Here is a 12,869-nt window from a genome sequence, read left to right as displayed (position 1 = left end):
GCCGCTCAGCTCGTTAAGTCGCGCTACGAAGAAACTTGTTTGCAATTTTCCTAAAAATTCCAAAATAGATTTTCAATTTGGCAGCTGCCTAAATCTGCTGCGCTTATGTGTACTTTCGAAATTGGGTGCTCCCCAGAACAGGTTTCATCATTTATATGCACAATTTAAAAGAGTAAATAAAAAGAGGCAAAACCAAAAAAAAAATGCATTTGATGTTAAAAAAAATTAAAGAATTTTAAGAGAGATAAGTAATGAAGTAATTTATGAAATTAATCAAATCGAGCAGGTGCGCTAACAGGGATAGATATTGTGTATAGAACTGCGTGTAAGTACTTTAGTAATTGCAATGGAGACGAAACAGTGCTACATAAAAGTAATCAAACACTATATATTATTTTCAGTATCCGGTGGCTGACGCAGTGAAATCAACATTTATTACCGGAATCCAGTCATATCCAGTCACAAATTTAAGGTATGGAATTTTCGGGATCCCGAAGGATTATCATACTTTTTTGTTTGTTCTGCGATTTTAATTTCATTGTATAAGTATTAACCTTTAGTTAAATTAAGAAATATAATAAAAATTAATTGATTTCGGGCTTAAATAATGGTAATAAAGGTATATGTAATTTTCCATTTAACTGACAATATTCTCCGAAAAAGCTTAAAAAAGCTTGAATCTTAAAAACTTGTCTTGGTCAGAATATTTTTTTTTTTTGATCCCGAAATTTCGGGTTTCAGAAAACTACTCGGGATTCTCCAAATTATTTGAGATTTGTCAGAATAATTTTACTTAGTTTAAACCCGAAATTTCGGGTTTAAGAAAACTGCTCGAGATTCTCCAAATCTTTAGGAATTTAAAGTGTTATTTAAATTTCAAAATGATTGAGATTGTTCGGGATAGATATCATTGGTTGAAATATAAGACGATTCCATGTTTTTTCAAGAAAAATGTCAGAGCACCAATACTTATTCGTACCACTGTTTAAAATATATTGTGTACAAGTATATAGTAAATATGAAATTCTATTTTTATTCGTATGACGATGTGGCATCATCATATGCAAAGATACTTTTTCAATAGAAGTGTGCTTTTGCATTTAAATTGATTCTTTTTTTATGTGTTTTCTGTATTCAATTAAAAGGAAATTACAAAGCATAGAATATTCGTGAAGTGTGGGCAGACGTACGATTGCGTAATGCAAATATGAATACCGACTACTAGTGACCGGTAGTTTAGACAAAGAAATAAATAAATATATCTCAATTCTATGCATTGTTTGCATATTAAAACAATGCAAAAATAATTAAAAATAAAATGGATTAAAAAAACTTGCGCAAAATTTGAAAAAAAAATTAACATTTATTTCCAAGTTGTTTGATCACATTGAAGATTTTTAGAGCAAAAGAAGAGCTAGAAAAGCTTTCGGCAGCAAAGCTGTACTTTTGATAGCTCACTTTGTATGACAGCTAAATGCTATAGTGCTCTGATCTGAACAATTTGTTCGGCGATTGTAGCATTGTCTTGGACAAAAATCTATGTCAAATTTCGTGAAGATATCTTGTCAAGTAAACAGTTTTCCGTACAAGAACGTGATTTAGAGCGGGCAGTTTTTATGACAGCTATATCGTATAGTGGTCGGATATCGGCGGTTTTAACAAATTACCAGCCTTTTGGGTAGAAAAGAATGTTTGCAAAACTTCAGATCGATATCTCAAAAACTGAGGGACTAGTTCGCTTATATGCATACAGACGGCCATTAACTTGCGCAAAACAGCTGCTTTTTCTTATTTGTCCGATTTGATGATAAGAAAAGTATTTATTTTTAATAAATAATAATAATTTATAAAACAAACTTAAAAAACGAATGTGAACAGCGAAAAATTTGTACCGAACAGTAGGAATATTTTCCGATGATAAAGTGATGTATGTGTAATGAGCACATGTCCCTGCACGTGTGATAAACTCAAGCGTTGACCTTTTGTTGATAACTAGTTTGTTATTGTTATTTCACAGTAACCTTCCATGCAGTTAAATGTTTTTTTGCAGTCAAAATTGATTAATAGTTTCATTAATTTAGTTATTTGATGTTTTTATAATCTTTTTATTAAGATAGTGTTGCAAATTGCTACGAAAAACCTTATAAATATATAATAGAGATGTAGTTAGAATTTATTGTGAAAGCTCTGACAAAGCTTTTGGTTTCAAGAAAAAGTTAAACTTAAAATTAAAACACTCGCTAAAACATCACCAAAGCATATATTTAGAAGCATATAGTGAAAGCTTTGAATGCTCTAAGCCCCTTTCACTTTTACTATAATGAGCGAATCAGGGTGATATTTCAAAAAAAAAAATAATTGCTGAGGTTTTGAATATTTTCTAACGAAACGACAAGTAAAACTGATTTGTAAATATGTTATTACGACTAAAAGTGTTAGCTTGTAGTTTCAAGAAGGACGATTTACTGTTAAAGCTTCGAGCGTTTATAACGTTTTTGACCGTTCAAAAAAGCTTTCAGTTATTGACTAGTTATATTACAAAAAATAAATAGCAATGACTTGAGTTCTTGCTAGAGAGACCGTAAATATACTCAGCTATAACTTTCATATTAAGATGCTGCTTAGAATTGGTGTGAAAGCTTTTCGTATTGAACACAAATATTTCCACAAGAAAAAAAGATGATATACCTAAATGCTATGAACAATTTTCACCATAACTGTACAAGTATATTGTTATTTGAAGATCACATGTCAATCAGCGTGCGATCAACACGAGCGCTGAACTTTTTGTTGATAACCTAGAACGTCCAACAAAATCATTGAACATAAAATCCGCACATAATAAAGTCATATAAGTTTATATGAGTAAGTACATAGATTTACAACAATGTATTGTAAAAAATAATTAAGTGGCTTAAACCGCACTTGTTGAACAAAAAATAAATTAAGTAAAAATTTCAGTATTTTCTTGTGCTTTCAAACACATTTTCAATTTGTTTACAAATAAAAGAAAGTAAAAAAGTATTTCCAATTACTTTTTACGTATTTTTACGGGTTGATCCCATTGCATTTAATGAATGAGCTTTAATTAATCGCTTTTTGTAAACAAATCCCATTAAAGTTTAGTTTATTTTGTGCAAAAAAGCGAGAAACAAGGCAATGAATGTGCCGAAGCCAATCACTCAACGCTTCGATGCACAGCAGCCGAATTATAAATTAAAATCTTTATCCTGTTATTGCCGGCAATGCTAGCTTCTTCCGCTCTCACCCACCTTTCGCGATATTTCTTCTTTTTTTTGTGCTTTCATTCATTCATTGCAAACGAAAGCATAGCTCGCACCTCCACATAAATAGATAATTATGGGTGTGCATTTAAGTGATTTGCGATTTGTTGGCTAATTATTTTCGGAATGTATATATAAGGGAGCTCACGTAATAACTTTCGATTGTGCCATATGTGCCGAGATCAGGAAACATGCTTCACAGCACGCAGACAAAGAAGAAGATTTGGCATACAAACAATCAAATAGATATCTGAATGCAAAACTGCGCAGTAAATAATTTCGATAAGCCTAAAGAACAGGTGAAAAAGTTGTGGAGAAGACTTCTGATATGATTTTGTTACTGAAAAATCCACGCATTCCAAGTTTTGTTTTGTTTTGTATTTTGTTGATTAATGCTAAAATGCGTTCATTATGTTTTGATAGTATTAATTAATAAGTTAAAGAAAAAAAATTAGTTCGCTCTTATAATCATTACACCTTTAGAAATATCACCTCCGTTGAGTTGAAAATACTTTTCAAGAATAAATTGTTTTGAGTAAAAAGGCATTTCAGACAGGCCTTAATGAAGCCAATTAGCAATATTTCTCCATGAGGTGAGACCAAAATTACAAAACAGAGTACAAATTGCCAACTAAATATGTTAGGTGCACATCTGTCTTTTTTCATTAATAATGTCTAAGTGATGATCCCAAAGCATATACATATATGTACGTGGATTTGATAGAGATGATATAAGTATATATCCATATATAAATGGCGAATTCTTTTTAGAAATTCTAGTTATCTATCTAAAGCTGACGGCTAATTAATTAGAACCTTTATCATAACAAAAATCCGCTCTAAGCTTTGAGTAAGCTTGCTCAAGGAAAATCGTTACTAGAAAAGTCCTTTTTTGGCCGGATATGGCTTTAAGAATTATAAAATACGAGCGGTAGGTATATGTTGAATGGTCCACTTAACAAAAGAGAGTCGAAAGTGAGTAATTGTAACTGCTAATATACATTCCATTTCTCTCAGCTCGTTTTAAGGTCACTTTTTTTTAGTGATGCCTTAGGTCACTGGCTCAAATATCAGTTTATTATACATAGAAAATATATGTATATATATATAAAGTATAATGAAGCGAAAGATAACCAAATTTCTGCTATATCGATAGAATACGGATATATGAATTTCAAGCTCTATTTTAGCTTTACCCCTGAGGGTGTTATAAGACTATATTAAGTGATAAGACATTTTTGATGGCGATGACTCGAAAATATGGGGTCTAAACATTAGCTTTATATGTTTTGTGAAACTTTTAAAACTGTATCTTCGTATAAAATATTGTTGGTGATTTTAAAGGGCGGGTTGTTTTTCAAAGACGGTCACGGAAAAGTATTCAAATTTGTGATAGAAGAAATCCCTTTATTGAGACGCTTAAATAGACTAGAGCATAATTCTCGACAGATTCAGACTCATCGCGACTTATTTAAAAAGGACTAAGTAAGTATGGATCAGCATCAATACATAACCAAACTAGTGTAGAGGTTAGGTCACCAAGAATTTTTAATATTTTTCCTTTTTATATCAAAAAAAATAAATAAATAACATGGAACCTCATCATATTGTCGAAAACTAATTTGTAGACAAAACTTGGTAGTTGCTTAGAAAAGTAATGAGCTTATGAATTAGTAAAATGTTATCAATTAAAACGTGATTAACTTAAAATTTTAATTATTTAATGTAATAAATCACCTAAGGTCTAATGTGCCTAATGGGCCATATGTGGACAATATTAAATCCAAATGTAATTATATTATTTGCATTCAATTTGAATATAATTACATTTATCAGATCAACTGTGAGCATTCATCTATACAATTTACTAAAGCCTGGTTTAACTAACGAGGCTATTTATTAAACCAATCGTCATCATATTTAAATTAGACCTTTAGCCCTACAGCATTCCATTACTCAAATAGAAAATTTGTAGGTTAGATCGAAAACAAGTGGGTAGCAGCAGCTGGGTTCGAAATTCAAAACAAAAAAATTATATGGAAAATCTGCAGGCGATTGCAGAAACCGAAAAGATGTATACACCTTAAATATCTTACATTCTACTATATTCTAGGCGAAAATAAACTCTAACAAATTATATTAACACAAATTGTTAAAGAAGCGCGTCCTGTTAAAGTGCTCAGCTTCACACATACATACATATACTCGTATATGTAAATAAATATAAAATTTATTATTAATATATTTACTTAAAACCGCTTAACAGGCAACTAAATAAGCGTGCATAGTCGTGAGAAAAACATATGAAGTGACTAGCCTATATTTAATTTATAAATTTCCATATATGCATATTTAATAAGTGCTGTTACTGTCAGTTAGGTGTGCAAGAGCATGTAACATCTGTTGCAATGACTTGTTAACATGTATTACAAATAACGCTGGGAATATTCATTAAAATTGTGAAAATTACAATTACTTGCGTAAAAATAAATAATACTTTGCGACTTAATGGCTGGGCAGAGTAAATTTAATGCTTATGGAAAGCGTGTTTGCATTAGCTGCAAACAATGCATTGCTTAAAGGCGTCTCTCCAATGCGGAAATATACATACATAAATTAACAACTACTTCATTATTTATATAAAAAAAATTTAATTTTTTATATTTTTTTTTTGCTGTTTATTAGTTCATTGGTGCTATTTTATGCATACATGTATGTATGGGTGTGTTTGCTGTATTTTAGCATGAACATTATGCGTTTGTAACTGCATTCTTATGCCCTAATTAATTCATTTTGATTTTTTATTGACATATGTAAGTAAGTATATTTTTTTCATTTTTTTATACAACATTTTTTGAAATAAATAAACATTCACTTAATATACTTGCAGTACAATGTACTCCTTTACGTTTTTAATAAGCATGATTTGAAGATTTAAAGAATAAGCAGAATATTTTTTTTAGTGCTCCTAATGATTTGCTCGTTGTATTTTGCTTACGTTAGCATGAATTAAAATCCATTTCGATTTTGATTGCACTGTGAAATAACACTTGCTCGATTTATTTTGAAACATTTTATAATTCTTATATGGAGAAGCGAAAAACAGTAGATATTGAAAATTTTACAATAACAAAAGTTTTTCAAAATAATATCTAAAAACGAACAAGGTGTTCACAAAAAATGGCTTTGGTCTGGCCCTATATTAGTGTTATCACAAAGTGACTCGATGCCATTGATAACAAGGTTAGGCATCCCTTAACCAATGTACAATTTATGTCTAAATTAAGTGTAGGTAGGTAGGTAGAGTGGCTGTCTAACGACGCACTTAGGCCTATAAGAGGCCAATTGTGATACCACCGAAACTAATGTTCCCTCACTGTATCGGCTCCTCTCTGAACCAACCTATGCTCCTGATGCAGCTCATCAGTACAAATAATTTTATAGTAGCAATTTCTGATACGTCGTCAAGAAACCCACGACCGATAGTTGTGATTCTTTTCCTGTATAGAGCTTTACATTCGCGTAGAAGATGTTTTACAGTCGCCTCCTATCAGAGTTTTAATGTCATTCTTTTGAATTTTAATAGTCTTTGTGCGACTCACGCTCCATTCCTGCCATGTTAGCCTGCTGGTTGAGCAGGTTATTGAGAGAGACTCAGCTAGATTTATAGCATGTTCGCTTATTAGGTGCTTGCATGTTGCCAGAGGCATAAAAATACCCTCTTTTTCAGGGGTTAATTGTAGAGTGGTACCTGTTCTGGCTAGTTCATCTGCTTCGCAGTTACCAGGAATATCACTATGCCCTGGAACCCATTGCAGGTTTATCGTAAAGTAGGATGTTAGATCCTCTAAAAGATCAAGACGTTCTTTCACTATCTTTGATGGGACCATAAGAGACTTGAGTGATTTCAAGGCCGCTTGAATTAAGTGCAACTTGTGTAATTTTTTATAATTTATAAAATTAATTTTTGCTAATTGTAGCTGCCTCTTTTACAAAAATTTTCAAACAACCCTCTCATGCAACCTTTCTATAAGCCCATAACTAACCGATCATACTGCTTAATTATTGGATATTCATAATTAAAAAACAACCGTTTTTTATTAACTCTAATTGAGATGTCTGCTTTATATCGTTAACGGTAATAAATTAATATAAAAAAATCTTGTTTTTGCTTTCACAACGCTGCCCGAACAGTTTTTCGCTGTCAACCACCTACAAAAATCAGGTCAAAACTGCTCTTAAATTGTGTTGCAAACAAGTATAAACTAGTCACAACAACGACTACAGCTTTTATACACAATTGAATGCTAAAAAGATTCACTCGAGTCCTTTTTTATGCAAATGTGCAGCCTAAGAAAAAAACCGAGCTTAGCCGGTAGGAAGTAAACGAGAAGACGCGAAACTTTCTGTGTATTATGCAAGCTTCACTATTATCATGTATAGTTTGTATTAAAAAAACTACAAATTATTTTAATTGAAGCAATTGATTTTGATAACACAATCGATAAAGAGGCAACACCGGCACACACACACGCGAACAGAGCGATACCAGCATGCACTTGCACGAGCATTTCATGTCAGAGTACCATTTACAAATTGCACTATTGTTGTTGTTAACGATGCTCAAATGTGACAAGATAATTTGTAACCGCTTTCAATTGCGCTGCGGAGCAATCGAGGCGAGGCATAATTGTGGTTTGCTTCAAATGTTTAATGTCGTTTTTTACGATGAAACAAGTATGAACAGCAAAGTAATCATTAAATTTATGCTAAAAAAAATGTGAGTAGTAACAGAGTGTTCCAAAATGGATAATAAATGCTTATCAAAGCTTAAGTGTAAACTAAATGCAACTGTACTACTGACATAACTGTACATTATCAAAAATTTGCTTTTCTTACTTTTTCGAAGTTAGTATTGATTTAAAGCAAAGTTACCGTTCATATAAGTTTTTCTTAAAGCATTGTTTAGAAAATTTTCGGACTCTAATCGTAATATCATGTGTATTTATTATGAAAATATTATACTTTATATTTATATGTGAAATTATTGAAATAACGATTAATTATCAATATGATGATTACTTATCGATTTTTTCACTTATGGCCTCCGGACTTTGCTTTATTCAGATATATCTAATATTATTTGTTATTCAGTGTTTTTAGAAATGATATACAAAACATTAATATACAAGAAATTCTCAATATATTATAGTATATATTAGTTTGTATTGATATTGTTGAGTATTTATTTCAGCAGCCTTTTGTTTATTCCCATATTTTGTTAAAGAGGTCAGCTAGGTTAAAAACTGAGGTTATTTGGCAAAAATATTTCCTAGAATTGTAGGTTAATAAATTAATAGCCCAGTACTAAAACAAAAGTTGTTGTTAATGTAAATGGAGTCTATGAAAATAGTGTTTAGAAGCAGCGACTGGAATATATATGGGCATATAAACAATTGTTGTAATTTGCTAAAGTTTGCCCTTTACTCATTGAATATTAACACAGTCATACAAAGGACACTTATGGTGGTGATAATAATGATTAATATGGATATATAGGCACCTTAATTGTCATTGATTTATAATAGTACATAGAACAAAAAAGTAGATAACAAAATATATCGATTTTCAATAATAAATAAAATCTGTTTTCGATCACAAAAATTATCGATTTTCGATAATAAATAAAATCTGTTTTCGATCACAAAAATTATCGATTTTCGGTAATAAATAAAATCTGTTTTCGATCACAAAAATATCGATTTACGATAACAAAAAGTCAATGGTGGTAAGCATACGACTAATTTGGTATTATTATAGCTGATGTAGCAAATCACCGATGATCTGCGATTATTTAATTTTTAATTATTTATAATAATTAACTAATTAGAGTAAAATAATGCCATTCATTATTGCTATAATATAATTATTGAACCTAAAAATATTTTATTTAATTAAGTTATTATATAATAAATTTGTTTTTAATGAGTATGCGCCACTAAATAATTAAAACGTGTTTGTAATAACAAAAAAAAAAAAATATTTAAATAAAATAAAAAATTTTATTGTGCATTTGCATATAATTTTTTGCAGAACTTCCTACCAGTGGATAAAATACATACGAATTATATACTATTTGTATATTTATGTATATAAATGCATAACTAATAAGTGTCGGCAGATTAGAGGCAAAGGGTGCTGCTGTACTAACATACAATTAATTATTTGTCTTTTTTACAAAGTGTTTCTTTAAAGGTATTCAACTCGCCAGTATTTGAAACTAAAGTGGTGAATATAGTATACATTACGGTTTCTTAAGCGTTGCTGGGTAGAGTGCATTTAAGGGGAGAAAAATTTTAAAGGAATGAAACTGCTATATTTTAGGCTACAATTCACTGAATTAGAAAATAAAAAACGTTCTTTCTAAATATAAATTAAAAGCTCAAAAAAATAAAGAATTACTACAAAATATAAAGTAAAAAACTATTACAAAAAAAAAAATTATAAAAAACAATATTTCTTAATAAAATGAAAAAAATAATTTAAAAAAATATTAAATAGAAAAAACAATATTATAAAATAATTAAAAAAAAGGAAATAATCAGAAAATAATTAAAAAATTATTAGCAAAAAAAGTAAAATAAAATGTACCTATATACAACATATTTTTTTAATTGCGTAAAAACTTTAAAAATGGTAATGTACAATGTACAATTTTATACAAAGTATTTCTAGCTTACTCTCAAATTATTTATTTTATTTCTTTTAAAAAACATTTTCTAAAATTTACAAAATATTTTGATTTAATGAAAATTAGTTATATAAAATGTATAGAAAAAAAATAAATGAATAAATATTTATAATCAATTTTTTTTTGCAAACATTAATTATTAAAATTTATTTTTATATATAAAATCGCAATCGCCAATAAAATAATTATGTGAAAACTAATATTTTGAAATTACTTCACTTGAGACATTTAAAACATTTTTTGTTATATTGTATATTTTCTTATCAAATTTTACTCTAACCAACAACGCTTGGTGCAATGTAGCAACTACAACAGAAAAATATATATACCGAAAATCGGTAATATATGTATATAAAAGTAAAACAAATTCACTTTGCGAGCTAATAAAATTCTTAAACAAAATGGTTGTGCTTTGTGGATTTTACTGCAGTTGTGGTTCTTTTTTTGTTTCTGCGTGTCGGGTTTGTAATAATGAATAATATTTTCGTTCCTAACCTCGCCGCTCAACAAATCCATCTCATGCGATGCGGCATGCTTTGCCGTTTTTATAATGCTGTAGGTCTTGGCGAAGGGCGCCTTTATAAGCTGATTAATGCGTTAGTAAATTTAAGGAATCGTCAAATTTACATTTGTTAATTTGTATTTTTTTAATAATATATATATTTTTTTTGGTTTGTAGTAATGGAGCAGTAAAATTGTTCACGTTTTAGCGGAATAAGAAAACAGAAAAGAAAAAAATTCAAATGAAGAAAATTTCGTTTAAAATTATATGCGAGAATATAAATGGAAATTTTCCTTCTAAAAATTTTTAAATTTAAATTTAGTTTAATTGCTAAATCGTAAAGGAATCGAGTAAATTATTGGTATATTTTGGCAAAACCTAAAATTATAAATTAGAATTAATAGAGTTGCATAGTTGAGAAAATTTTGATTTGAGACTTACAACTTTAAGAAAACTTATAATTTATAAATATTAAATATTTATCATATATATATTCATAGATATGTAAGTATGTAACGTAATATTTGATATTTTAAATAGTGATGATAATTACAGTAGTTAGCACTGAATAAAAGTAGTAAGTAGTAGCATATAATTGTAGTAAAAGTGAGAAAACTTAATCACGATAAAAGTTAAACCGCTGCAACCGAGGCACACATAAAAAAATCGCTCTTGCCAATTCAAAACTTGTGTACTCACCTCCCACGACTCGCGTGTCAAGTCACTTATCTCCTCGTTTTCTTGGCTGCCACTGCGTCCGCTCTTGCTGGTGCCGCTCTTCGTCCACTCGGTATCATCTTGAATGAGTTCGAAGCCACGCGCTTTGATTTGTTCTTCATTCAATTCACCGTACAGGTGTTGCACCCAGGTGTTTATGAAGCGATACAATTCATCAACGCTGTGGAATGGCGGATATGTTAAAAACAAACATTGAAAATTAAAAAAAAAAACAATTTAAAAGTTTAAAAAAAAAATTCAAAAGTGTTTGAAATTTTAAAATGTACGCGATGGAAATACAAATTCTTTTTGTGTTTTGTAAGCATTTAATATGGAGTTAAATAGTAAGGAAATTTTAAAATAAATTTTTTTGGCATTAAAAAGGTTTTTTTTTTAATTTTGCAACCTTTTTAAGAAAAGATAACCGTGTCCTATCTGTATAGTTCAATAGCCATATCGTAAAATTTGATTTATGTTTTTAAATTTACTAAAACAGCTTGCAACTCTGCTCGAAAATATTTGTTATCCTTTTTTTTAATCTATACAGTTTAAACCCCTTTTATAATTAATATTTGTTATTAATTTGATTGATTTAAAATTTATAAAGAGCTGGCAACTCTCCTAAAAATATATTTTCAACTGTGTTTTTTTTTAAACTTCACAATTAACACTGATTTTACAATATTTCTTTTTGTTATGAATGTGATTGATTTAATTATAAACATCTGGCAACTCTCCTCCAAAATATTTTTAATTGTGTACGTTTTCAACCATTAGAGTATATTATATTGTAATTTTCATTATTGTTTTAAAATTTATTGAATGTTGTTTATTTATTTTAAACAGTTGTCAACGCTTCTAGGTAAAACTATACAATTGCAAGCTCTTTCAATATCTTAAAAGCATACCCAATTTGAAACATTTAATTTTTTTATTAATTTTATTCATTTACTAATTTTAACTATCCCAAAAAAATATTAGCAGTTGAATACTTTCTTCAATTTTCTAATCATATTTTAATAATTTGTAATATTGATAAGTTCCACTGTAAACTTTCTAAAGTTCTATTTGTCACAAATATGGTTTATTTCGTATATTTTTATCAAATTTATTGCATACAATTTTAAACTAACTTCCTCTTTCATCCAATAAAAATATTGCAATTATACTAAATAATCTCATAAATTTATTTGAATAAAAATTTCAAACTCATGGCAACTCTATTCCAAAAATATTTTTTCCTGTAAACTTTTTAAATTCCCACAGTTTGACGTGCATATTGTTTAGGTTTTTCATTAATATTATTTTCCTTAATATTTTCAAAAATCTGGTAACCATAACAATAAAAATGCGTACACTTACCGATTTTTAGGTACACTAAACCAGTATTCAGGTCTCAATTTATTTTTGCCATACGACATAACAGAAGTCGGTAGCGGTATTGCCTTGCCAATGGGCTTGCCCATGCGCAGGCGTAAGTACAATGGTGGGTCCGGGCAGGCACGTGCCGGTCGTGGTATCAATTCTGTAGTGAAAAATATTTATTTTTAAATGGCGATAAAGAAAATTATAAGCTACAAGTGCAACATTTAGGCATATCAATATGTAAAATGTA

At 29.4% G+C, this 12,869-nt stretch overlaps 1 protein-coding gene across 17 annotated transcripts in view; it reads right to left on the bottom strand.

The window, feature by feature from the left end:
• The window catches only part of mtd (TLD domain-containing protein mustard), a 224,961-nt gene that overhangs the window by 50,367 nt on the left and 161,725 nt on the right, over positions 1-12,869 (bottom strand). For 9 of the 17 annotated variants that reach the window (XM_070107509.1, XM_070107497.1, XM_070107530.1 and 6 more), the window contains 3 exons: positions 12,617-12,779; positions 11,237-11,435; positions 10,531-10,620 (listed from right to left, as the gene is read on the bottom strand). In XM_070107509.1, coding sequence (XP_069963610.1) covers positions 10,531-10,620; positions 11,237-11,435; positions 12,617-12,779 — 452 coding nt within the window. The remainder of the gene's footprint in view (positions 1-10,530; positions 10,621-11,236; positions 11,436-12,616; positions 12,780-12,869) is intronic. The other 8 variants (XM_070107535.1, XM_070107506.1, XM_036373324.2 and 5 more) reach the window with 1 other exon arrangement.

Source organism: Bactrocera oleae, chromosome 2 (genome assembly GCF_042242935.1).
Source record: "Bactrocera oleae isolate idBacOlea1 chromosome 2, idBacOlea1, whole genome shotgun sequence".
In the NCBI taxonomy this organism is placed as follows: Eukaryota; Metazoa; Arthropoda; class Insecta; order Diptera; family Tephritidae; genus Bactrocera; species Bactrocera oleae.
Note: the sequence above shows the minus strand (reverse complement) of the source record. Positions and strands in the feature narration are given on the sequence as shown.